We start from the raw sequence: 25466 nt of genomic DNA, 5'->3' as shown, positions 1-25466 counted from the left end.
TATGTGTACACACACATATACATACATCACTTACCTAGAAGTGTCTGTCTCTGTTATGAAGCTTTGCATTCATAACATCTTCAGTTGTAGTTCAGCAGCATAGTATTCACTCTGGCTTTCTTCCTTTCTATATTTGTAACTCTTCTCTGATGAGAATCCTTGCTCTTATTATCCTCAATATTTGATCTACCCACCTAATTTTTTTAAAAATAAATTTATTTATTTTATTTATTTATTTTTGGCTGCGTTTGGTCTTTGTTGCTGTGTGCGGGCTTTCTCTAGTTGTGGCAAGTGGGGGCTACTCTTCGTTGCGGTGTGCAGGCTTCTCATTGCAGTGGCTTCTCATTGCAGAGCATGAGCTCTAGGCATGCGGGCTTCAGAAGTTGTGTCACGTGGGCTCAGTATTTGTGTCTCATGGGCTCTAGAGCACAGTCTCAGTAGTTGTGGCACACGGGCTTAGTTGCTCCATGGCATGTGGGATCTTCCCAGACCAGGGCTCAAACCCGTGTCCCCTGCATTGGCAGGCGGATTCTTAACCACTGTACCACCAGGGAAGCCCTTCCCCACCCCTCATTTGATGGATCTTCCTGTATAACTCACCTCCCATTGCCAACATAGCTCTCTCTCCATTTCCCACCCCATACTCTTTATGGATGTCTTCCTTACCCTTTTGGGATCTATTTGCACTGGGCTAACCCTTCCACCCTTCTCTCCCTACTGAGTCTGAAACTCTTTGCTGGGCCACTGCCCCTCACCCCACTGGGTCAGAATTCAGTGCTGTCCACTACCCCTCCACTCTATGAATGTCTTTTTCTGCCCACTTTGGAAACCCTCACTGCCCTGCCCTTCCCGGACACGTGGACATGCTCATCATCCTGCTCACGGCCACTTCAGTCCCCCATGTAGAAGCTCTCCTCACTCCACTAGGGCTGTTGAACCCCATGCCAGGCCACCCTCTTGTAAAGGTTTTTTTCTGTCACCCTACTTGGGCTCTGAAACTCTATGCCAGGGCTTTTACCCCTCAGGGACACCTTTCTCACACCAGTTGGACTCCAAAAGCCTGTACTGGGCCATCGTTGCCACTTATACCACTCAGTTTGATGCCCACTTAGCTTGTACTCACTTAATGGCTGTTGAAGTTCATTTTTCAGTTAGGAAAGGAGATGAGGGAGAAGAGGAATCGAATTTTATTTTTCATATTAAAAAAAATCTCGCTAGTATTTTTACAGCAAATGCTTTTAACCTAGTGCATTGTAGTTTATACAGAAGCCAGTGTTTCCCACATCTATGTAATGCTTACAGGTTTATACCCATGCTTTCATGCCATATTTTTACTCACATACTAGAGGTTTATTATCCTGTTATGTTTATGATTTCTGAGCTTATCTACTCCACCCCCACCCCAACACCCCGAAACCCACAGGTGGTTTTCAATTTACATGTGTCTGTCAGTGCTACCACCATTCTTCCAGTCATTCATTTGAAATCTTGGGTTATTTCTGACTCATCTTTCTTTGTTCCTTTCGTCAGTCAGTAAGTCCTGTTGATCTTTCTCTTTATGTAAGTTTGTCTTCTCTTTGCCCATTACTTTGATGATTAACATGGCCACTTGGGTGGGACTCCTTTTCTTTAGTTTCTGAGTCAGTCCAGTGCCCCTAAACCACCTTTGGCTCCACATTTTTTAATAAATGAACGAACTCCATGTGTGACTTTTTAAGTGCCTTTTTTTTTTGGCCATACCGTGGCGACATGCAGAACTTCCCCAAGCAGGGATTGAACCCATGTTCCCTGCAGTGGAAGCACAGAGTCTTAACCACTGGACCACCAGGGAAATCCTTAAGTGCCATTTTTACGTGGCAGTATTCTAGGTAGTCAGATATCTAGTTTGAATCCCATATTTACCACTTGCGTGGTACCCATTCACTTTTGGTAATTTATTTAACCTCTCTGGATCTTTTTTATTTACTAGATTGTTTTACAGGTGAGTAAGATAAAGAGTCGCGAAAGAGATTTATCCAAAACGCATACCTTTCAAACTGGTAAGATCAGTCTCAGTAAAATAAACAGTGTTATTTTATCAGTATTCTCACTGTTCTATAAGCAAAAACTGTTTCCTTACTTCTCTTTGATATGTAGCTTTCAATGATCACTTGCTATTAAGAGCACATTTATTGACCATCTACTATGACCACATACTGGAGATTAAAAAAAAAAAGACATGACTCATATCTGAGAAATACATTATGATAGAGGAGGCAAACATATAATTAATTTACGTACAGTAACAAGTGCTACAATAAAATTAAAGACTGTGTCTGAACTTTTTAAAAATTAGAAATTTTAACTAAACTTATATAGCAGCTATTGTCTAACACAGTTTAGTATGTTATTGTATTTTTCCTTGTAGTTACTGTTTGTGTTAATTTATCTCCCTCAAATAGAGTGTAAACTACTTGAGAATAGGTCTTTATAGTGGTAAGTGTGGATTTGGGGAGACAAACACATTGTGGTCTTACTTCTGCCACTGACAGTCACTGTAACTTCTCTGAACTTGAGTTTACTCTCCTGTTAAAGTGAAAATACTAATAATTCTTTGACAGGATTGTAATGATTAAGTGAAATAATGTTTTTAAGGATCTAGCACAATGACTGGCAAACAATTTATGCCTGATAAATTTTGTTTCTCCTCTCCTTCTACTCCACTTGTGTCTGTTCTGCTAATGAACACTAAATATTTGATTAATGGATGAATTTATTGATTCAATGATCTGCAGTTCATAATGGCTTCCCAGAACATTTTGAAATGCAAGTGGCATTCATGGAAGCCTGTTCTTGGTAATGATGGCACTTTATATTTTTTTCTTTTGTACTTGAAGTTTTTTTCTTTAATATTTATTTATTTGGCTGCACTGGGTCTTAGTTGTGGCATGCAGGATCTTCATTTGTGGCATGCGGGATCTTTAGTTGCAGCATGCAGTTCTCTTAGTTGCAGCATATGGAATCTAGTTCCCTGATCAGGGATTGAACCCAGGCCCCCTGCATTGGAAGTGTGGAGTCTTAGCCAGTGGAGCACCAGGCAAGTCCCTGTACTTGAAATTTTTAGATCCCTTATTTTAATTTTACCAAAACCTTGTGCAGTAAGGGTAGGCAGATATGATTATCCTATGTGACAGTGGGAGTTTCATTTTTGAAGTGAGTGAACTAAATTGGGATTCTTTTTTTTAAATTTATTTATTGGCTGCATCAGGTCTTAGTTGTGGCATGGGGGATCTTCCTTTGCAGCACGCAGGCTTCTCTGTAGTTGTGGTGCACGGGCTCAGTTGCCCCACAGCATGTGGGATCTTAGTTCCCTGACCAGGGATCGAACTGGCGTCCCCTGCATTGCAAGACAGATTCTTAACCACTGGACCACCAGGGAAGTCCTTAAATTGGAATTCTTAAGAGCCAGTCATTGAATTTGTATAGGTAGAGTGTGAATGTATTACATGGCCTGTGGAATACTATAGTTCTCTTGGCCTGAATTTTTTAGTTGATATAGTAGTGAAAAGGGAATTCTTCTATTCCATGGCTTAAGGATACATAAAGTCTCAATGCAGCAATCTTTTTATTGTTCATTATTATAGCTTCTTTTACTCTTAGAAGTTGACCAACAGGGACCTGAGTTTAGGAGATTTTGTCTTTCAGCTTTCATATAGTAAATGCTAAGGCCAGCCCTTTGCCTGCAGGGCCTTCTATCAGTGAAGAGGAACTGTGGCTTTTCCCATGCAGCCAAATAGGGGGAGGAGTCAAGATTTTCAGTGTTCTTTGTGAAAATGAATTTGTGCTGTTGAACCTCATGGGCATTAGATACTATATTCTCCTTAAAGCACTGCAGGCCCCTTGTTGCAACATTTCAGTCTCTTTTTCTGATTCTTTCAGGTAGTAGAAAACATGTTTCAGGCATTTAAAAACATGCTGTGTATGCTTTTTAAAAGCTGGTAAACTCATTCAATTGATTAACAGACTTCAGTTGTAATAAATTATTGGCCCACCGTTTTTTGGAGTACTTTGCAGCATACTGTCCTTATATCAGTTATAGATAGTGTGAACAATGAATACCATATTTTGTTTCCTTAATATTTCTCCAACTAAAGTGTTTTAAGAAGAAAAAAAGTCCCACGATGATAGTAAATATTTCAAAGCTTATAAAGTTTAGTATTATGTGTACTGACTGTTATATTTCAAAATATTTTTCTGTTTTTATATGTGCTGTGATCAGGTATTTAGTTTTTTAGTATTATTAGACTGTAATAGCACCCAAGTTGATGGACAGAGCTTCAGCCTGGGATACATTGAGGGAAACCTAAAGATTGTAAAAATTCTTCTAAAAGATACAGTGTTTCATAAAGCTACAGGAGGAGTACCACTAATATTGTTTAATTAGTACTACTAGAACTCATAATTTCTACCTTGTTTTTTGTTTGCTACTGAATACACTATATGTATATTCACACTTACACATTTGTTTTTGTTTTTTTAGAAGGTTTTAGGACCAGCAGCTTTTTGGGGTTCTCTTTTTTTCCTCTTTTTCTGTCCCTGTCTCTGCTTCTTTCTTTCTTGTTGTTTTCCCTTCTGTTTGGATTGCTTCCTGCCTCCTCCCTCCAATATTCCCACCCCCCTTAATCCATCTGGAAAGATGAAGAGGCAGCTGCTATGGTAACTATGCATTTTGGTTAATAGCAGACTGACAAGACACATAAAACATATGCAAACTGTGCAGTTAGTTGCTGTCAAAGCGGTAGGGGTATAATACTTTTTCTTTTCCTTCTCCCCACCTTCTAAAAAAAAACTTTAACTTTCCTGTTATATTTTGTCTTCTAAGTTACCATTTCTAATATTGAAATGCTACCGTGAATAATTCCTTTTTTCTGCTTAGTCTGCACAATATTTCACTCTGTGGTGAGTTTATGGGAGATGAGTTGAGGTGTGTAGAGGAAAAGAGTTGATTAATTGGGTTAAGAAGTAGATTTCCTGGGCTTCCCTGGTGGTGCAGTTGTTGAGAGTCCGCCTGCCGATGCAGGGGACACGGGTTCGTGCCCCGATCTGGGAAGATCCCACATGCCGCGGAGCGGCTGGGCCCGTGAGCCATGGCCGCTGAGCCTGCGCGTCTGGAGCCTGTGCTCTGCAACGGTAGAGGCCACAACAGTGAGAGGCCCACGTACCGCAAAAAAAAAAAGAAATAGATTTCCTTTAGATTCATACATAGAAGGCAAACAGGGATAAAAAATTTTATTAAATATTTGGCTTCTTGACCTATAACTTTTTTTTCTTGCTTTTTGGCCACTAGTGTCCCTTTTGAGTTTCCCTCTGGGGTTAGAACTAGTTAGTAGTATGTTTCTTGAAGATGTGTCTATCATAAAGGCAAGCTGCAACTGGAATATTGTATTTAGCCAAGCCTTGAAAATTCCTGTAATCTGTGCCATCCTGTCTCATACTGTCCCATCTCATAGTTGTCCTCTCTCTGCAGTGCTCTATGCCCAGGTCTCTGTGGCTGGGCTGCTCCAGCCTGGCGGACAGCATGCCTTCGCTGCGATGCCTGTATAACCCAGGGACTGGCGCACTCACAGCTTTCCAGGTACTTTCTCTGTCTCTGTGGGTTATTTGTGGTCATTAGTATGTGTGTCTAATTAATTGGTGTGTCTCTCCTTCTTTCCCATCCTTTACTTACGTTCACTTTTCTCCTTCATGTTGCCTATATTTCACATCACTCAGTTCTCTAATTTATAATGTAGATCCAGATCCATCCACTCTTGAGACATTTTTATTATCGTGATTGGTTTGCCAAAATTGACATAGCGCAACTTGACTTGTTGGTTTTCATACCTAGTAGAAGTATGATAGTGAATAAATAATAATAATAAATAGCATTTATTAATAATATTAATAATTAATTAATAGCATTCAATATGTAATGTTTGCTCTGGACCTACATAAAGCCAATTAATCAATCAATTAATTACAACCAGTTGCCTGGGCACCTTCTTGTGTTTTTCTTGTGATTACTAAAAATATAAAGTGCTCAATTCAGAGTGTCTCCTCGCTACTATACTATTATATATGTATGTGTTTGTATATGTTCTTTTGGTTTTTTTTAAATAAATTTATTTATTTATTATGGCTGCGGTGGGTCTTCGTTGCTGCACGCAGGCGTTTTCTAGTTGTGGTGAGCGGGGGCTACTCTTCTTTGTGGTGTGCAGGCTTCTCATTGCAGTGGCTTCTCTTGTTGCAGAGCACAGGCTCTAGGCACACGGGCTTCAGTAGTTGTGGCGCGCGGGCTTCAGTAGTTGTGGCACGTGGGCTCTAGAGCACAGGCTCAGTAGTTGTGGTGCATGGGCTTAGTTGCTCCATGCCATGTGGGATTTTCCCAGACCAGAGCTTGAACCCGTGTCCTCTGCATTGACAGGTAGATTCTTAACCACTGCATCACCAGGGAAGTCCCCAGTTACTTGGCTTTAATGAAAATACTTACTTTAATGTAAGTATTTTAGTGATGATGCTGCTGGATATTTGTCCTTTGCAAAACTTCCTTTGCTTGTCTTATGAGATACAATATGGTGAAGGGCATAGGCTTTAAAATTAGTTAAATCAGAGCTTATATACTGTCTGTCACTAGTGGTATGATCTTGAGCAAGTCATTTTCACCCTAAATTCATCTGTAAGTGGAGACTATAGTAAGGGCATGCAGTAAATAGTTGCTGTTATCATCCTTATCTTCATTGTCATTAATATTATTGCTGTTAATGTTAGAGAATATTGATATCCTGAGAGTATCAATTTATTTCAAACATAGTATTTTTGTTTGTTTGTTTGTTTTTTACTATATATCATATTGATAAAGTTTTGGCTCTCAAGGAACTCAGTCTAGCTTTTTGGTTTTTTAAAATCTTATTGGGGTTGCAATGAGTTTCACCAGACTGCAGTCTGAGATAACAGTCCCTATAAAACTTCCCTCCTTCAGATACCAGTTGTAAGGAGGGCCCCCCCGCCCAGCCCTGCCTCAGGTTTGGTAACTCACTGGAAAGGACTCACAGAACTCACTGAAAGCTGTTATATTCACAGTTTATTACAGGCAGAGGATACAGGTTAAAATTAGCAAAAAAAGAGACATACAGGATAGAATCTGGAGGGAACCAAATGTAGAAATTCCTGTCATCCTCTCCCCATGGAATCATGGATGGCATTACTTCCTCTGTGCCACTGTATGTGACAGTACACACAGAATATTGCGAATCAGGGAAACTCACCCAAGCTTTTTGTGTACAGAGTTTTTATTGCGGCTCAATTACAGGCTGCTCACATGGCTGACTTTTAGTCTCTAGCCCCTCCTGTAGGTTACACTAATGCTTTTAGTCTCTGTTCCTTCTTAGGATTGGAACTGAGTGTGGCTCAAAGCCCCCATCATGAATCACATTTGTCCTGTGGCCAAAGCCCCCAGTCAAAGTTCTGTTAGGTAAGAAGTTCCAGGGGGATACCACCTGCCAGTAACCAAGGGGAAAGACCAGGCCTGTCTTTGGATAAGATTAATTCTTCAGTACACAGGGGTCATGTACTCCTTTGAGAATCTGATGAGAACTACTGAACTTAGAAAAGTACTCATGACATATAGGCAAAGTTTTATTTATAAGTTTTACATATTATGATTATTATATTTATATTATCTTAAGCTATTAAATTACTGTTTATTTTTTAACATCTTTATTGGAGTATAATTGCTTTACATTGTTGTGTTAGTTTCTGCTGTATAACAAAGTGAATCAGCTCTACATATACTTATATCCCCATATCCCCTCGCTCTTGCGTCTCCCTCCCACCCTCCCTATCCCACCCCTCTAGGTGGTCTCAGAGCACTGAGCTGACCTCCCTGTGCTATGAGGCTGCTTCCCACTAACTATCTGTTTTACATTTGGTAGTGTATATATGTCAATGCCACTCTCTCACTTCGTCCCAGCTTACCCTACCCACTCCCCGCGCCCTCAAGTCCATTCTTTACGTCTGCGTCTTTATTCCTGTCCTGCTTCTAGGTTCTTCAGAACCTTTTTTTTTTAGAGTCCATATATATGTGTTAGCACACAGTATTTGTTTTTCTCTTTCTAACTTACTTCACTCTGTATGACAGTCTCTAGGTCCATCCACCTCACTACAAATAACTCAATTTCGTTTCTTTTTATGGCTGAGTAATATTCCATTGTATATACATGCCACATCTTCTTTATCCATTCTCCATTCATCTGTTGATGGACACTTAGGTTGCTTCCATGTCCTGGCTGTTGTAAATAGTGCTGCAATGAACATTGTGGTATGTGACTCTTTTTGTTATGGTTTTCTCAGGGTATATGCCCAGTAGTGGGATTGCTGGGTCATATGGTAGTTCTATTTTTAGTTTTTTAAAGAACCTCCATACTGTTCTCCATAGTGGCTGTATCAATTTACATTCCCACCAACAGTGCAAGAAGGTTCCCTTTTCTCCACACCCTCTCCAGCATTTATTGTTTGTAGGTTTTTTGATGATGGCCATTCTGACCGGTATGAGGTGATACCTCATTGTAGTTTTGATTTGCATTTCTCTAATGGTTAGTGATGTTGAGCATTCTTTCATGTGTTTGTTGGCAATCTGTATATCTTCTTTGGAGAAATGTCTGTTTAGGTCTTCTGCCCATTTTTGGATTGGGTTGTTTGTTTTTTTGATATTGAGCTGCATGAGCTGCTTATATAGTTTGGAGATTAATCCTTTGTTAGTTGCTTCGTTGGCAAATATTTTCTCCCATTCTGAGGGTTGTCTTTTCGTCTTGTTTATGGTTTCCTTTGCTGTGCAAAAGCTTTTAAGTTTCATTAGGTCCCATTTGTTTATTTTTGTTTTTATTTCCATTTCTCTAGGAGGTGGGTTAAAAGGATCTTGCTGTGATTTATGTCGTAGAGTGTTCTTTGTTTTCCTCTAAGAGTTTTATGGTGTCTGGCCTTACATTAAATTACTATTTAAATTACATAACCCCCAAATCCCCCAAACTAATAAGTTCTATTAAGGAAATGTTGCAGGAAGGGGGACCCCTTCTAGGGCCTGAGAGTGGGCTCTTGTCTAACACTTGGAAATGAATTGTCTGAGGAGACACACGTGCTGACAAAGCAAGAGACTTTTTGGGAAGGGGTGCCCGGGCAGAGAGCAGCAGGGTAAGGGAACCCAGGAGAACTGCTCTGCCACATGGCTTGCAGTCTCAGGTTTTATGGTAATGGGGTTAGTTTCCGGGTTGTCTCTGGCCAATCATTCTGACTCAGGGTGCTTCCTGGTGGCGCGCGCATCACGCAGCCAAGATGGATTCCAGTAGGAAGGATTCTGGGAGGTTGGTAGGACATATGGACTGGCATCTCCTCTCTCCTTTTGACCTTTCCCTAATTCTTACGGTTGTTGATAGCTTGTCAGTTTCTGCATTCTTTACCAGGATCTCCTGTTGTAAGGTACCTCATGCAAGTGGTTACTATCCGGCCTGGCCAGGGCAGGCAGTTTCGGTCAGTGGTTACCCTAACAGAAATGTGCAGGGAGCCATAAGAATATATAAAAGAGGAACCTGATTTAACCTGAGGGTGGGGGTAAGGAAGATCAGGTAATCAAGGTTTGAGTTAAGAACTGAATGATGAGTAGGGATTAGGCAAAAAGGGAGGTGGGGGAGAACATTTCAGGTCAGTTCAAAGGCCCTGAGGACAGGTGGGGTTCTGTGCATTTAAGGACTCTGCTGGGAAAAAAAAAAAAGAAAAAGAAACCTATCATTTCAGAGAATGAGGAGAATAGAGTTAGGGAAGACTGGGGAAGCTTGATCATGGCAGGATTTGTCAGCCATTGAATGTTTCATCTTGATGCTAAGAGTACTAAGCTGTTGAAAGTATTTTTTTAAATAAATTTATTTATTTTATTTATTTTTGGCTGCATTGGGTCTTTGTTGCTGTACGTGGGCTTTCTCTAGTTGCGGCAGGCAGGGGCTGTTCTTCCTTGCGGTGCGTGGGCTTCTCATTGTGGTGGCTTCTCTTGTTGCGGAGCCTGGGCTCTAGGCACATGGGCTTCAGTAGTTGTGGCTCGTGGGCTCTAGGGTGCAGGCTCAGTAGTTGTGGCGCTAAGACTTAGTTGCTCTGCGGCATGTGGGATCTTCCCGGACCAGGGCTCGAACCCGTGTCCCCTGCATTGGCTGGCGGCTTCTTAACCACTGTGCCACCAGAGAATTTCCTGTTGAAAGTATTTAAACACAAGTTTGACCTGATCAGATTTGCATTTAGTTGTATTACTCTAGCTATCATAAAGATAATTTCAGTAATTGAGGGAAGAGATGTGGGCAGTTTGGTTTTGATGTCAGGACTCCTTTGCACTGTTAAAAATTATTGAGGACTCCAAAGTGGTTTTGTTTATATGGGATATATCTATTTATATTTATTATATTTGAAATTAGAACTGAGAAAAAATTAAATATTAATTTATTCATTAAAAATAACTGACTAAAATAGCTACAATAAATCCATTATATGTTAATGCATGTGAATGTTTTTATTTAAAAAAACCTATTTTCTAAAACAAAAATTTAAGACTAGCATTGTATTACATTTTTACAGTCTCTTTAATGTCTGGATTAATAAGAGAGCTGGATTCTCATGTCTGCTTCTGCATTCAGTAAGTTGTGATGTGGTGTTTTGCTTGTAATACATGTAGAATTCCAGCCTCACACAGATACATAGTTTGAAAACATAGAAGTGTTTTAATATCCTTTTCAGGTAGTTGTGATTTCTTAAAGATTAGTTGTATAGAATCTGAAAGATATCAATGAACTTCTTGTGCTCTATTATATTAAAAGCATTGGTCTCAGTGTTTTTAACAAATCATGCTGGAACAGTTGGACATCTATATGCAAAATAATGAACCTTGACTAGATATATTGCACCATATTCAAAAATTAACTCAAACTGGATTGTAGACCTAAATATGAGCTAAAAGTATAAAACTACTAGAAGAAAATGAGCGAGAAAAAAATTCATTGTGACTTCACATTAGAAAATATTTTTTCGAGAAGACAAAAAACATGAACCATAAAAAAAAATAAGTTGGACTTAATCACAGTTTAAAACGTCTGATTTTTAAAAAGATACTGTTTAGAAAATGAACAAGTAAGGCACTGACTGGAAGAAAATATTTATAAAATACATATTTGATGAAAGACTTGAATTCAGAACTCTTACAAAACAATAAATAATAAGATAAACTACCCAATAAAAAAGGGCGATTAATGAGCAAAAAATTTGAATGGATATAATACCAAAAAAAGATACACAGACAGCAAATAAGCACATGAAAAGATCCTCTATATGTTTAGACATTGGGGAAATGCAAATTCAAACAATAGGAAGACACTACATTGCCACCCACATGCTTCTTCCCACCCTGGAATGTGGGGCTGGGAATTCAATAGATCCTAGTAGTTATTGTATCCTAGCTTAATATGAGAAATGTTAGGCTAGAAAATTCTTTGAAAGCAGAAGCAATCTCTTACACTTATCCATTGACCTCCTTTTTAGTAGTTGGGGCTCAATAAAAGCTGATGATTTGAACTATGTTAGATAAGTGGTAAAGATAATCATGTGCAACTAAAAATTGTACAAGTCAAAATCATCTGACTTGGACACTAAGATATGAAGAACAATTCCAAATTTCTTTCAGCCTAAAACAATTTTGAATCTAAGGCCAGTAGGAAAGATTTGTGAACAAAATTACCATCACTGTCAGGGCTTTATTTAGTCTTAATCAAAAAAATCAACAAATATCTATTTTTTAAAATATTGAGTCCCCTTATAAATTACTGTACTTCTGGAGTATATTGGAGACAAATTGATTTGGAGATTTTTGCTGAAAAATTCAGAATAAATTGGTGTGTGGGCCTTGAATTGTATTGCAGGAGTGAAATTGTGTGACATAGGCAGAAAAGAGATGCTTAAAAAACATCTTAGAAAAGAAGCCCAGAGGCCAGTATATGGTGTGGTGGTTAAGAGCCCTTGTCAAACCCAAGTTCTTGTGTCTTACGCACAGTAAGGCCAAACAAACTGAACTGTCAGAATTTGGAGCAGAAAAAGGTTTATTACAAGGGCAAAGCAAGGAGAATGGGCAGCTCTTGCTCAAAATTTGGTGGGGAGGACTGCAGGGTGTGTGACCTTTCTCAGATTGGTTGGTAGTGTGATAACAGGGTGGTGTTTCAGGAATCTCAGTCATTAGCCTTCTGGTTCCAACCAGTCTTGGGTCCATGTGGTAGTTGCTTAGCTTGAAGTTACCATCTTCCCCCTGGGTGGGGGGGCCTTAGTTCCTGTAGATGAAACTCAGAGATGTGTATCAGATTGTTATGTATATCCCTTGAAGAGGAACAGGGACCCTGCCCCATTGGTGCACTATTGTTTCTTGACTCCTTTCCTTTGTTTCTTCATTTCCTCATTTAATTAGTAACTGTTTGAATCTGCCCATTGGAACTCAGGGAAGGTCTAGGAAGCTGAAGCCTTTTTTTCCTGCAAACAAGAAAAAGGCTTTTGTACCAGGGAGGGCCCTGTAGGGTTCTGCTCAGTTTCACCCCGGCACCAGACTGCTTGAGATTTGAGCCTGGCTCTGTCTACGTGTAACGTTACTTGACTTCTTTATACCTCAGTTTCCTTATCAGTTAAGTAGGGATGATAATAGTATCTATCTCATAGGGTTGTTGTTAGGGTATGAGTTGACTTTTATTAAGTCCTTATGAAACCATGCAACTCAGATAGAGACTTAAACCCACTGTCTTTTAATTGAGATTACACACCTGGTCTCAGGACTTAATGAAGCTCAGGTTCTTTATGTCTCATCACAGAAAGAATTCAATGAGAGGCAAAGTGATAGGTAAGAAGTGGATTTATTTATAGGGAAGACACACTCCACAGAGTGTGGGGCATCTCAGAAGATGAGAGGCCCTGAAATATGGCTTGATTAGTTTTTATGGGCTGGTTAACTTCATAGGCTAATGTGTGGGAGGATTATTCCAACTACTTCAGGTGAAGGGGCAGGGATTTCCAGGAGTTGGGCTACTGCCCACTTTTTGGTCTTTTATGGTTAGCTTCAGAACTGTCATGGCACTGGTGGGTGTGTCATTTAGCATGCTGATGTAGTACAATGAGTGTATAATGAAGCTCAAGGTCTATGGGTAGTTGACTCTTCCACCATCTTGGATCTAGTTAGTTCTAACCATTTTTTGTCATATCCTGTGGCTATGTCATTCTTTTAAAGGTTGTGCCCTGCCTGCTTCCTTCCTGTTTCACATAGAACAGGGTCTGGAAGAGAAATGGGTTCTATATTATCAGAAAACTGCACAGAGGACTAGGTTTGGAAGCTTTCAGCAAATAATGTTTCACCTTGGTATAAAACAGTACACTGTTGAATTAAATCTTTTTTTTTTTTTTCATACCTTACAGCCCAGTTCTGTATCATAGCAAAGCCTACATTTGGTTCAGGTATTGAGAAAATTTTGCTTTCCCCAACATTGCTATAAGTATGAATGTTTATTTTTCTTTTCTTATCTTCGGAGAAATCATTAAGTTCTCTGTAGCAAAAATGGAAGAAATGGGCTTATATGCTGGTTTTATTCTATTAATTCAACAGTTTGTTCTATGTCAGGTTCATTGTGCACAGGTGCTCAATATTGCTGATTGACTAATTGGCAGATGTAGACTTAAGTCTAGTCTTCCCTGTTTCCACTACTAGAATTAAAACAATCTTAGTACATTTGTATCTTTCTTGCTTGAGTTTTGCCTTATTTAGATTTTTGTTTATGTAAAAATTACATACAGTAAAATATACACACCTTGTGTACCCGTAGATGAATTTGACAAATGTATACATTTGTGTAATCTCACTCTCAAGATATAGAGCATTTCCATAATCTGAGAAAGTTCCTTTGTATCCCCTTCCAGTTAGTACCCATATCCCATATGCAATTACTGTTCTGATTTGTCTCTGAAGATTAGATTTGCCTGTACCTGAACCTTATATAAATGCAGTCACAGAGTATACATTCTTTCGTGTCTGTTTTTTTTTTTTTTCTGGCCGTGCCACATGGCATGCAGGATCTTAGTTCCCTGACCAGGGATCATACCCCTGCCCCCTGCAGTGGAAGCACAGAGTCCTAACCACTGGACTGCCAGGGAATTCCCTGTGTCCTCTTGATTAGCATAATGTTTTTGAGATTTATCCATTTTGTTATGTTTGTCTGTAACTTATTCTTTTTTATTGCTAAATAAATTCCATTGCATTAATATACTACAATTTGTTTTTCCATTCATCTATTGGTAGACATTTGGATTGTTCCTGTTTTTGTCTACTATGAATAAAGCTACAGTATACAGTTTGTATGTCTTTTTGTGGACATGGATTTTTATTTCTCTTGGCTTAATGCCTAAGAGTGGAATTGCTGGGTCATAGAGAAAGTGTATTTTTAACTTTAAAAGATATAGTTCAAGTAATTCTTCAAAGTGGTTGTCCCAGTAGGAATACTCATTTCTACTAATATTGCTGAACATGTTTAAGGAAGTGACTTAGTAATAGTTTCATAGTATTTTTTCTTTGAAATTATCGCAAATGTTTAGTGAATTTGAAGCACCTCCGAAGTAAAAATTCTGTGACAATAGAAAAGGAAGAGCCATAGAGTTGTTGCTGAATATGTTGTATTATCCTCAGTAACTCACATGGAAATGGCAACATTGGGATGGTTTGATTATTGACATTACAAACCACACATTTTAAACTTCCCTGATGGTCCAGTGGTTAAGCCACCACGCTCCCAGTGGAAGGGACATGGGTTCAATCCCTGGTCAGGGAGCTAGATCCCACATGCTGCAACTAAGAATTCACATGCCACAACTAAAAGATCCTGCATGCTGCAACTGAAGATCCTGTGTGCTGCAACTAAGACCCAGTGCAGCCAAATAAATAAATAAATATTAAAAAAAAAAACTAGTGGTAAAGAAGATGCTATAAATATTATTTAAATAGATTCTTTGAGGACCTGTTTAGTTTGAACGTATTTTCATTTCCATCATTCCATTGTTTTGTCCTGGAAAGTCAATAGGTGATTAAGAGGATTTCTGTTGATTAACAGTGGGTGTATTTTGTGTAATCATTTGTTTATCCTCAGCAAATGGCAGTCGTAATCTGTACTATTAAATGAGACTGAGCAATAGAAAGTGCTTAAAAATAGCTGAGTAATTCAGATCCTTTATTTTCTTTAGACATTAAAGAAGAAGAGAAATTCTAACAATAAGAATATAGGTTGGGACTTCCCTGGTGGTGCAGTGGTTAAGACTCTGCGCTCCCAACGCAGGGGGCCCAGGTTCGATCCCTGGTCAGGGAACTAGATCCCAGAAGCATGCCACAACTAAGAGTTTGCATACCACAGCTAAGGAGCCAGCAAGCCACAACTTAGGAGCCTGTGAGCTGCAACTAAGGAGCCCACGAGCCGCGACTAAGGAGCCTGTGAGGCGCAACTAAGGAGCCTGCTGGCCGCAACTAAGGAGCACATGTGCTGCAACTAAGGAGCCTGTGAGCTGCAACTAAGACCCAGCACAACCAAATAAATAAATAAATATTTTTTAAAAATGTACTAGTCAGTGCCTTAAAAAAAAAAGAATATAGGTGGATTTATATGGCCTTAGAATATTTTAGGTGTCAAGTGTAGCTAGTAATTTTAAGGAATTTTTGAGCTTGAATCATATAGTATTTTAATATTAGCTAGGGTCCCTTGTCAAAGGTTGAAATTGTTGAGGATTGACTTCAGGAGAGATTATGTAATATATTTTACTGTTTAAGAATACTTAGATTTCGGGGAACTATATTCAGTATGTGATAAACAATAATGGAAAAGAATATGAAAAAGCATATGTATATGTATAACTGAGTCACTTTGCTGTACAGCAGAAATTAACACAACATTGTAAATCAACTATACTTCAATAAAATTAAGAAAGAAAAATACTTAGAAGTCTACTAAATCTTACCATCTACTACATGAAATGTTAATGTGGAGCAATACTAGGAAAATTAAGCATTATTCAGAATATACGTATATATACATGTATGGAAGCCTTATTTTACTTTTGAGGTTTTAGGGGAATATGGAGTATCACACTGAATGTAAATGAACATGTAAAACTTATTACAAAACAACACTGTAAGGAACATTACCCCATGACAAAAATGCTTACTTACCAAAGTCCTAATTGACCGCCCTCCCACTGTATATAAATCATCTCAGTACTGCATAATTTCTATTTAATAAAAACTTCAGCTCCGGGCTTCCCTGGTGGCGCAGTGGTTGAGAGTCCGCCTGCCGATGCAGGGGACGCGGGTTCGTGCTCTGGTTTGGGAAGATCCCATATGCCGCGGAGCGGCTGGGCCCGTGAGCCATGGCCGCTGAGCCTGCGCGTCCGGAGCCTGTGCTCCGCAACGGGAGAGGCCACAACAGTGAGAGGCCCACGTACCGGAAAAAAAAAAAAAAACTTCAGCTCCTTTTGAACGCTCCCAAAGACATTCTGTGAAGCCACCATCACCCGTATACCAAAACCAGATGAAGACACTACCAAAAAAGAAAATTACAGGCCAGTATCTTTGATGAATGTAGACACAAAAATTCTCAGCAAAATATTAGCAAACCGAAACCAGCAACACATAAAGCCATGACCAAGTTGTATTCATCCCAGGGTCACAAGGATGGTTCAACAGTGTCATACTAATCAATCAGTGTCATACACCACATCAACAAACGAAAGGACAGGGACTTCCCTGGTGGTCCAGTGGTTAAGACTCCGTGCTCCCAATGCAGGGGGCCCGGGTCTGATCCCTGGTCAGGGAGCTAGGTCCCACATGCTGCAACTAAGACCTGGCACAGCCAAATAAATAAATATTAAAAAAAAAAAAAAGAAGAAAGGACAAAGACCACATGATCATCTCAATAGACACAGAAAAAGCATTTGATAAAATGCAACATCCATTCATGATAAAAACCCTTACGAAAATGGGTGTAGAGGGAACATATCTCAACATAATAAAAGCTATTTATGACAAACCCACAGCCAATATAATACTCAATGGTGAAAAGCTGAAAGCCTTCCTGCTAAAATCTGGAACAAGACAAGGGTGCCCATTCTCACCACTTTTCTTCAACACAGTATTGGAAGTCTTAGCCACAGCCATCAGACAAGAAAAAAAAAAAGTATTCAAATAGGTAAAGAAGAGGTAAAATTGTCATTATATGCAGATGACATGATACTATATATAGAAAACCCTAAAGACTCCACAAAAAAACTACTACAACTGATAAACAAATTCAGCAAGGTAGCAGGATACAAGATTAGCACACAGAAATTGGTTGCATTTCTTTACACTAAAAATATCAGAAATGTAAGCAAACAGTCCCTTTTGAAATTACATCAGAAAACAAAACAAAAAAACCTTAGGAATAAACCTCACCAAGGAGGTGAAAAACTTATATGCTGAGAACTACAAAACATTGATAAAAGATATTAAAGATGATTCAAAGAAATGGAAAGTTATCTCATACTCTTGGATTAGAAGAATTAATATTTTTAAAATGGCAACACTGCCCAAAGCAATCTACAGATTTAATGTGATCCCTATCAAATTACCCATGATATTTTTCACAGAACTAGAACAACTAATCCTAAAATTTATATGGAACTATAAAAGACCCAGAACTGCCAAAGCAATCCTGAGGAAAAAGAACAAAGTAGGAGGCATAACCCTCCCAGACTTCAGACAATACTACAAAGCTACAGTAATCAAAACAGTGTGGTATTGGCATAAAAACAGGCATATGGATTAATGGAACAGAATAGAGAGCCCAGAAAAAAACCGATACATCTATGGTCAATTAATCTTCAACAAAGGAGTCAAGAATATAAAATGGGAAAAAGAAAGTCTCTTCAGCAAGTGGTGCTGCATGTAAATCAAAGAAGTTAGAATATACTCTCACAACTTGCACAAAAATAAACTCAAAATGGCTTAAAGACTTAAACATGGGACTTTCCAGGTGGCCCAGTGGTTAAGAATCTGCCTTCCAAAGCAGGGGACACGGGTTCGATCCCTGGTCAGGGAATTAAGATCCCTGGTCAGGGAATTAAGATCCCACATGCCTCGGGGCAACTAAGCCTGCGCACCACAACTAGAGAACCCGTGTGCCGCAACTACAGAGCCCACATGTTCTGGACCCCACGTGCTGTAACTACTGAGCCCGCACGCTCTGGAGCCCATGCACCACAACTAGAGAGTCCGCGCACCACAATTACTAAGGCCACGCACTCTGGAGCCCACACGCCACAACTAGAGAGAATCCCACGTGCAGCACTGAAAGATCCCGTATGCTGCAACTAAGACCTGATGCAGCCAAAAAATAAATAAATAAATAAGTAAATAAATAAATAAACGTCTTAAATGTAAGATATGACACCATACGACTCCTAGAAGTGATCATAGGCAAAACATTCTTTGACATAAATCTTATCTACCAATGTTTTCTTAGGTCAGTCTTCCAATGCAATAGAAATAAAAACAAAAATAAACAAATGGGACCTAATCAAACTTACAAATTTTTGCACAGCGAAGGAAACCGTAAACAAAATGAAAAGACAACCTGTGGAATGGGAGAAAATATTTGCAAATGATGCAACTGACAAGGGCTTAATTTCCAAAATATACAAACATCTCATATAACTCAACAACAAAAAACAAACAACCCAACTGAAAAAGGGCAGAAGACCTAAATAGACATTTCTTCAAAGAAGACATACAGATGGCCAATAGGCACCTGAAAAGATGCTCAACAGCGCTATTAGAGAAATGCAAATCAAAACTACAATGAGGTACCACCTCACGCCAGTCAGAATGGCCATCATTAAAAAGTCTACAAATAACAAATGCTAAAGAGGGTGTGGAGAAAAGGGAATGCTCTTACACTGTTGGTGGGAGTGTATTGGTGCAGCCACTATGGAAAACAGTATGTAGGTTCCTCCAAAAACTAAAAATGGAGTTGCCATATGATCCAGCAATCCCATTCCTGGGCATATACCCAGACAAAGCTATAATTTGGAAAGATACATGCACCCCTGTGTTCATAGGAGCACTATTTACGATAGCCAAGACATGGAAGCAACCTAAATGTCCATTGAGAGATGAATGGATTAAGAAGATGTGGTATATATATATACAATGGAATATTAGCCATCAAAAAAAATGAGATAATACCATTTGCAGCAACATGGATGGACCTAGAGATTATCATACTAAAGGAAGTAAGTCAGAAAGAGGAAGACAAATACCATAAGATATCACTTACATGTGGAATCTAAAATATGATACCAATCAACATATCTACGAAACAAAAACAGATTCACAGATATAGAGAACAGACTTGTGGTTGCCAAGGGTATGGGAGGGAAGGAATGGGAGTTTGGGATTTAGCAGAGGCAAACTATGTATATGGGATGGATAAACTACAAGGTCCTACTGTATAGCACAGGGAACTATAGTCAATATCTTGTGACAAATGATAATGGAAAAGAATATGAAAAAATATATATATATGCATAACTGAGTCATTTTGCTGTACAGAAGAAATTAACACAACATTGTAAATCGAGTACAATAAAATTAAAAAAGAAATTCAGTTCTTTTTTGTGCATATGTTGACATTTGACCTATGTTTATCCTAGCTATACTCCTTACATTAGGAGTTTGCATATAGTGAGAAGTCAAAAATGTTTTTGTTTTGTGTGTGGGGAAACCCTACATTTTCATCTGTTTATAAAACTAACTTATTGTTTATAGTAGAATATGCAAACTATTTGGTAAATATGTAAACAAGAAAGTATCACTCATACTCCTTCTACTTTAAGATAATCATCAATCAATATGCTAGTTTCCTTCAGTCTAGAATGACTTATCCATTTATGCATGCATGTACACACACAGGCATGCCCAGGCAAATATAATTTTGTTTTAAAATATATTTATTATTACCATTTTATTATAAAATTATAAAGCAAAATAAAAATTTAATAATTATAGAAAATACAGAGAAGTAGAAAAAAGGAAATATTTTAATGTCCTCCCAGATATTACTATTTTATTGATAGTAGTACTTTCTGATTTTCAACTTTATTCTGTACTTAATTAAATTCTATGTTTGTCACCTGGTTACATTGATTTTGGTCACTCTATCCCATGTAAGTTTTAGCCATTTCAAATTCATAGTTCTCCAAAGGTTCTGTGTTCTCCCATGCTCTGTGTCTTTGCATATCCTGTTTTCCCTACCTGGAGAACGCTACTGAAAACACTTATCTTCCCTTACCCCCTGCCTCCCACTTTTATCTACCTGGCTAATTAAATTCCACAGTTCGCTCAAGTTGTTTCACCTCTAGGATAAAGGCCCTCACTGATCTTTTCACTCACCTGCCTTAACGTAGTCAGAGCATCTGTACCAACAGCATGCAGTAGATACCTCTGTCATAAGCACGGATATGCTTATTGTGATTGCTCAGTTCCTTGAGAGTAGGACTATATTTTGTTTATATTTCCAATGTCAAGCACAGTATAAGTGCTTGATACAGAGTATGTGCTTTATGAATTTTTGCTGAATGAATGAATGGACTTAGATAATTTGAAGAAAATTATTAAATAACATATATAGGGTGGGAAGAGAGAAAGCATTGAATTGCTGGGGGTACCTGCACATACATACACACAAGTATTCTTTATTCAGAAAGAAGTCATGATAATTAAACAATCATTCCAAAGACTACACATTTACATGGAAAAAAGGAAAACATGCTGAGTCTGATTTATGGGCAGATTTATACCTTTGGCTTTCATACAACTCACACTACGATAATCCCTTCTGAATTGGATTTTGTATGTTGAATTTGGACTCTTGTTGATGAACAAATGCACATTTCAAGCTATTAAATAGTGGCCCTGCCAGCCAGCTAACAGTTCAGTTTCAATGATGTCAACGTCTTTATCGTCACAGCAGTGTGTTTGTACAATTATTTGACTTTTATTGCACTTTACCCTTATTCTATACAAGAATAGACACCGGGAGAATTAAAATGATCATAGTGATAAACTACAGTCTACAGAAAGGATGGAGATCATTAGGGACACTGAAAGTGACCCTTTAGCCTTGATTGAGAACAAAATTAAAGTATATGTGCAAAATGTTGGAAATATATTATTGAAGATCATTTATTAAAAAGAAAGTATAATTATGGATTTTAAAACATTTTAGCTAAAATTGAAACTTATTGTTCAGCTTCTACCCTTTCAACTTTTATGTATATTTAACTAAGAAAAGTTAGAGATGACCTGAATTTGGTGTATTTTACTTTATGCTAGAAATTGTCTTGGAAGAATGACACCATTAGGACTGATTTGTCTTTCAGGATGCCTACTTGGTTGTTCTAAATACTCTGTTTTAAGTTTGGTAATAATAGATTCCTCCATTGCTAAGTATTTTGACGTGTTTGTGATGCAGGTAATGTTCATTTACAGTCTAATTTGCAACATTACCTAATATCTAGATTAAACAAGATCATCTTATTGTGAGATGATCAGATTTCCTTAAAAATTTTTTTTTGTTATATTTCCTGATGGATCTGAAAAATTAAACTTTTCACTCCACAAAGAGGGCTTATTGCTTTTATGTTGAATAATGTCAGATTTTACCTAACTGCCCTAACTTAACATGACCCCTAATGGCAGAATAGAGAGTATAGGTACCCCAGGGCGCCTGGAGTTGCCCCAATATAAGAAGCACAGACCGGAAAAATCAAATTGATGAAAACTTTAAGGGTGATGGGATCCTCTGTAGATGTACTGTCCTTACCAGAGAAATTCTTCCTGTGGGCAGTTAAGGCTCACCTGTATCCTCTGGAGAGGTACATATTACTTTCTTTATATTCCAAGATTACCTTCTTGTTATTGCCATCTGTGTGCTGAGTAGAGGCCAAAGTACCACAGGAGTTCCTTATGTGCTATTCAGGAATCATTGTTGGTTGTTTTGTGACTGCCTGCCACAGCCATTTGTACCTTCTTTCACTATTGTGCTGTTTTATGTGGTAGTGTTTTATTGTCTTGCTGTCCTTCCTTGTGTTAGTTTTTAGACTTGGTATTTTATGTGGACTGTCAGGATATGGAATCTTGGTAGACAGGCAGCATTTAGGAAACTGTCATTTTTCATGATGAGAGAAATCCAGGTTATTTATGTAGGCCTCATTGGGGGAAAAAAAAAGACCAATCTCTTGACTGTTTAGCTGCTTAGGCCTCTGAGAATTGCAGTACTTTACCATTGTGGGGTGATACCCATGAGTTCTGTTTTTCCTAAGAGTGATGTTGAATAGCTGTGAGCTTTTCTGTATTCTCTGGCCCAGTCCTCTGAAAACCAAGTCTATATTTTGAAATAGTTATTTGGGCCTAAGATGTAGTACATCATCATGAAACGGGATTTTGCAGTGTACTTTTCCCTGCTGGGTTGTCTGTCACCTGCATTTTAAAGTTCTCAGGTGTACCATTCAAATTCTCGAGACCTTTGTCGCAAACCTAGTATCTATGGCTTGGTATGAATTAAATTGGAATTCTGTACCCAGTAAAATTGACATAAAAAGAGTAAATTCATTTTTATATATGATCCTTTAGCAAAAAGTTCACATCTTAACCTGATTTGATCTAATTTTTTTGTGTTAAAGATCATAAACAGAAGAGAAGGTATACAGGGATAAGTACTCGTTTTATCTTTTTGTGTTTCACACACACAAATATATATTGCAGTATTTAAAACTAGTTTATGCACAGCTTTTGTATATGAACATGAGAAGTTTTATATTTGAAAGAAAGCACATGATTAGTTTTACTAAAATATAGTTGCTATTGTTCATTCCAGTGTCTGCCCTTTGCATGAGCTGTGTTTTGGGGAGTGCCTGTTTCTTTACTGGTAATAAAACATAAGGGAAATTTCTAGTATAATATTAGTATATTTCCCCTAGATTTTTACATTGTCAGGTCATTAATTTTTTTTAAGCATTTCAGTTGTAGCATAGTGCAGTCCTTTGGGGAGAATTGGTAAAATGAGGATAAAATGGGTACAGGATTCCAACAGCTTGAAGATAACACAATATTTGACCAAAATCTCTTTTGTATTCCCTACTCTGGTTCTATTCCAGTAGTCTTGGAAATGTGCCTACAGACTATTTACAGTGAGATTATAAAACTGAATCATGATTTTGGTGAATAGAAGCCAGAGCATGTGGCTCCAGCACCCTAGCTGGCAGTAAGCTCTCCGTAGGTTTATGAATGTAGTTAGATGGCCCCCAACTGTTTACAAGACAGCAGAGGTGAGATCTTTGATTGACAAGTCAGAAATGCATTAGATCATTCTCTCTGCCAGTCTCTGGTTCATGCTGTTTAAAATGTCAGCCTCCAAGTTTGAATGGCAGCCTGAGGGCCTTAGAAGCTTTTTGTTTTCAGAGATGGAAACACAAATTGGATGTGTGCCTGAGCGCTTCATCCTGGGCTGTAATTTCATCTTTTAGCTAAGAACCACAAGGTACATGAGCAAAGCACCCTGTAAACAATAATACTGTGGAAAAAAAATAAACAAGGTCGTGTTTCTGGTACGTTGATCCGATGGTGTCCTGACCTCTATCACGTTGAACATCTCCACTCTGATTGCTGTTCCCTTTGGCATTACAATGAGAGAAAGAGAGACTGACATAGGAGGAAAAGATTTAAAGTTGCAGTGTTGTTGCACATTCCTTGTATTGGCTATGAAATATTGAACTGTCAGAATGTGACACTTGGTTTTTTAAGCAACCTTTCTTGTTTGAGGTGTTTGCAGTTCATTCCTTTATCCCCCATTTGTCTGCTTTCATTGATAGGGTTGGAAGTAGTTGCCTTAAATGCATGAAAAGGGACAATGTTAAAGAGAAGTGGTGCTGATGGAGCCAACAAATAAACGTAATACTGGAACATAAATGCAGGCTGTGAGGTGTGGGCAAAAGGAGACTAAAGCTGGGTTAGTAAACTAATATTGGGGTTTACGGAATACATTCTATTCGAAGGAGGAATCAGCTTAGGTCCTGGTTCTGTTTTTGTGGAGGCAGGAAGTTGGGAAGGTGGTAGTGGGTAAATATAGGAAATGGAGTGACATAGTTTGTTAAACTGATAGCCTTCCATATGGCAGTATTGCCAGTCAAATAAAAATTAACCCAGCTATGTTATTTATTCCTCTGATTATTCACAGTTTTGGCAAGTGGTTCATTATTGAAAGCCTTAAACGTTTGGCAAGAAAAAAATATCTTTTTTTAAAAAAAAAGTGCCGAATTCATATTTTTAGTAAGAAGGTTGATGAATAGATAATATGTAAGAACCATTGTGTTTGTATTAGTACAGCTTAATGGCACATGAATAGAAAATTTTTGTTGAGAAAGCCAAATCATAGATTTCTTGGAAAATATATTCTAGTAATAGAATGAGTTTTCTATTGCTATTTAAGTTGCAGAATATCTTAAAACAACATATTTTATAGAAAAAAGTTTTCTTTCTTTCTAAGAAAACAGCTCTATTGTCAGATATGTGCTTTTATCTTAATTCATTTTGGGGGCCTAGACCTTACAAGTAAAGTTTTGAGTGAGAATGACCTTTTGGAATTCTTCTGGAGTATGAAAAAGGAGTTTGTGTTGAAAGTACTTGAATTAACTCTTATTGATGCTTTTAAAGCACAGCTGTTTAGCTTAGTCTTCTCCCTCTGCAAATGTGAAAGGCAGAAGCTATTCTCTATCATGAATACATAGTGAAATGCACTGGAAAAATGGTGGTAATCATTCCTGACATTTCTTAATTCCCTGCTTTGAGGGCATGCTAGAAAGAGGAGATGGTATTTGTAAAATAGTGTCCTGCTCCCTTGTACCCAGAATTATGTCCTCACTTACCAAGTACAGCACAGAGAAAGCAAGGCAAAAGGGAGGGATATTGAGAATTACTTACTGTTGTTTTAAGTATTGCTCTATATTTTTAAAGCATAAATATTGATGTAGATTTGCATTTAAGGTGTGAGAACTCAGTGTCTTGACTCAATGGGGGAGTTTTCAAAAACCATTCTTTTAGAAATTGATTTCTCATTGGCTGATATCCTGAGGATAAGTAAAAACAAACCATTCTTTTCAATCTTGGAAGAACAAGAGGAGTGCAAGTGCTTATCTAAGAAATAAGACTAGAAATATCTACATTTATGGGACCTCCTAAATCTTAAAACAGAGAAACTGTACAAATTTTCTTCTTCCTTGGTGTATTATCATGCAGCAATCACTATGAAAATGCCTCACAGCCC

General features: G+C 38.2%; 1 protein-coding gene across 6 annotated transcripts in view; it reads left to right on the top strand.

Moving 5' to 3' along the window:
• BTRC (beta-transducin repeat containing E3 ubiquitin protein ligase) overlaps positions 1–25466 on the top strand; it is a 181567-nt gene that overhangs the window by 50532 nt on the left and 105569 nt on the right. For 5 of the 6 annotated variants that reach the window (XM_082854905.1, XM_082854904.1, XM_082854901.1 and 2 more), the window contains exon 2: positions 5507–5614. The exons of the other annotated variant lie outside the window; for it this stretch is intronic. In XM_082854905.1, the coding sequence (XP_082711031.1) occupies positions 5507–5614 (108 nt within the window). The remainder of the gene's footprint in view (positions 1–5506; positions 5615–25466) is intronic. 6 annotated transcript variants of the gene reach the window in all.

Source organism: Leucopleurus acutus (assembly GCF_964270905.1).
Source record: "Leucopleurus acutus genome assembly, chromosome: 14".
Classification (NCBI taxonomy): Eukaryota; Metazoa; Chordata; class Mammalia; order Artiodactyla; family Delphinidae; genus Leucopleurus; species Leucopleurus acutus.
The sequence above is the reverse complement of the archived record's forward strand: the minus strand, read 5'-3'. Positions and strand labels throughout refer to the sequence as shown.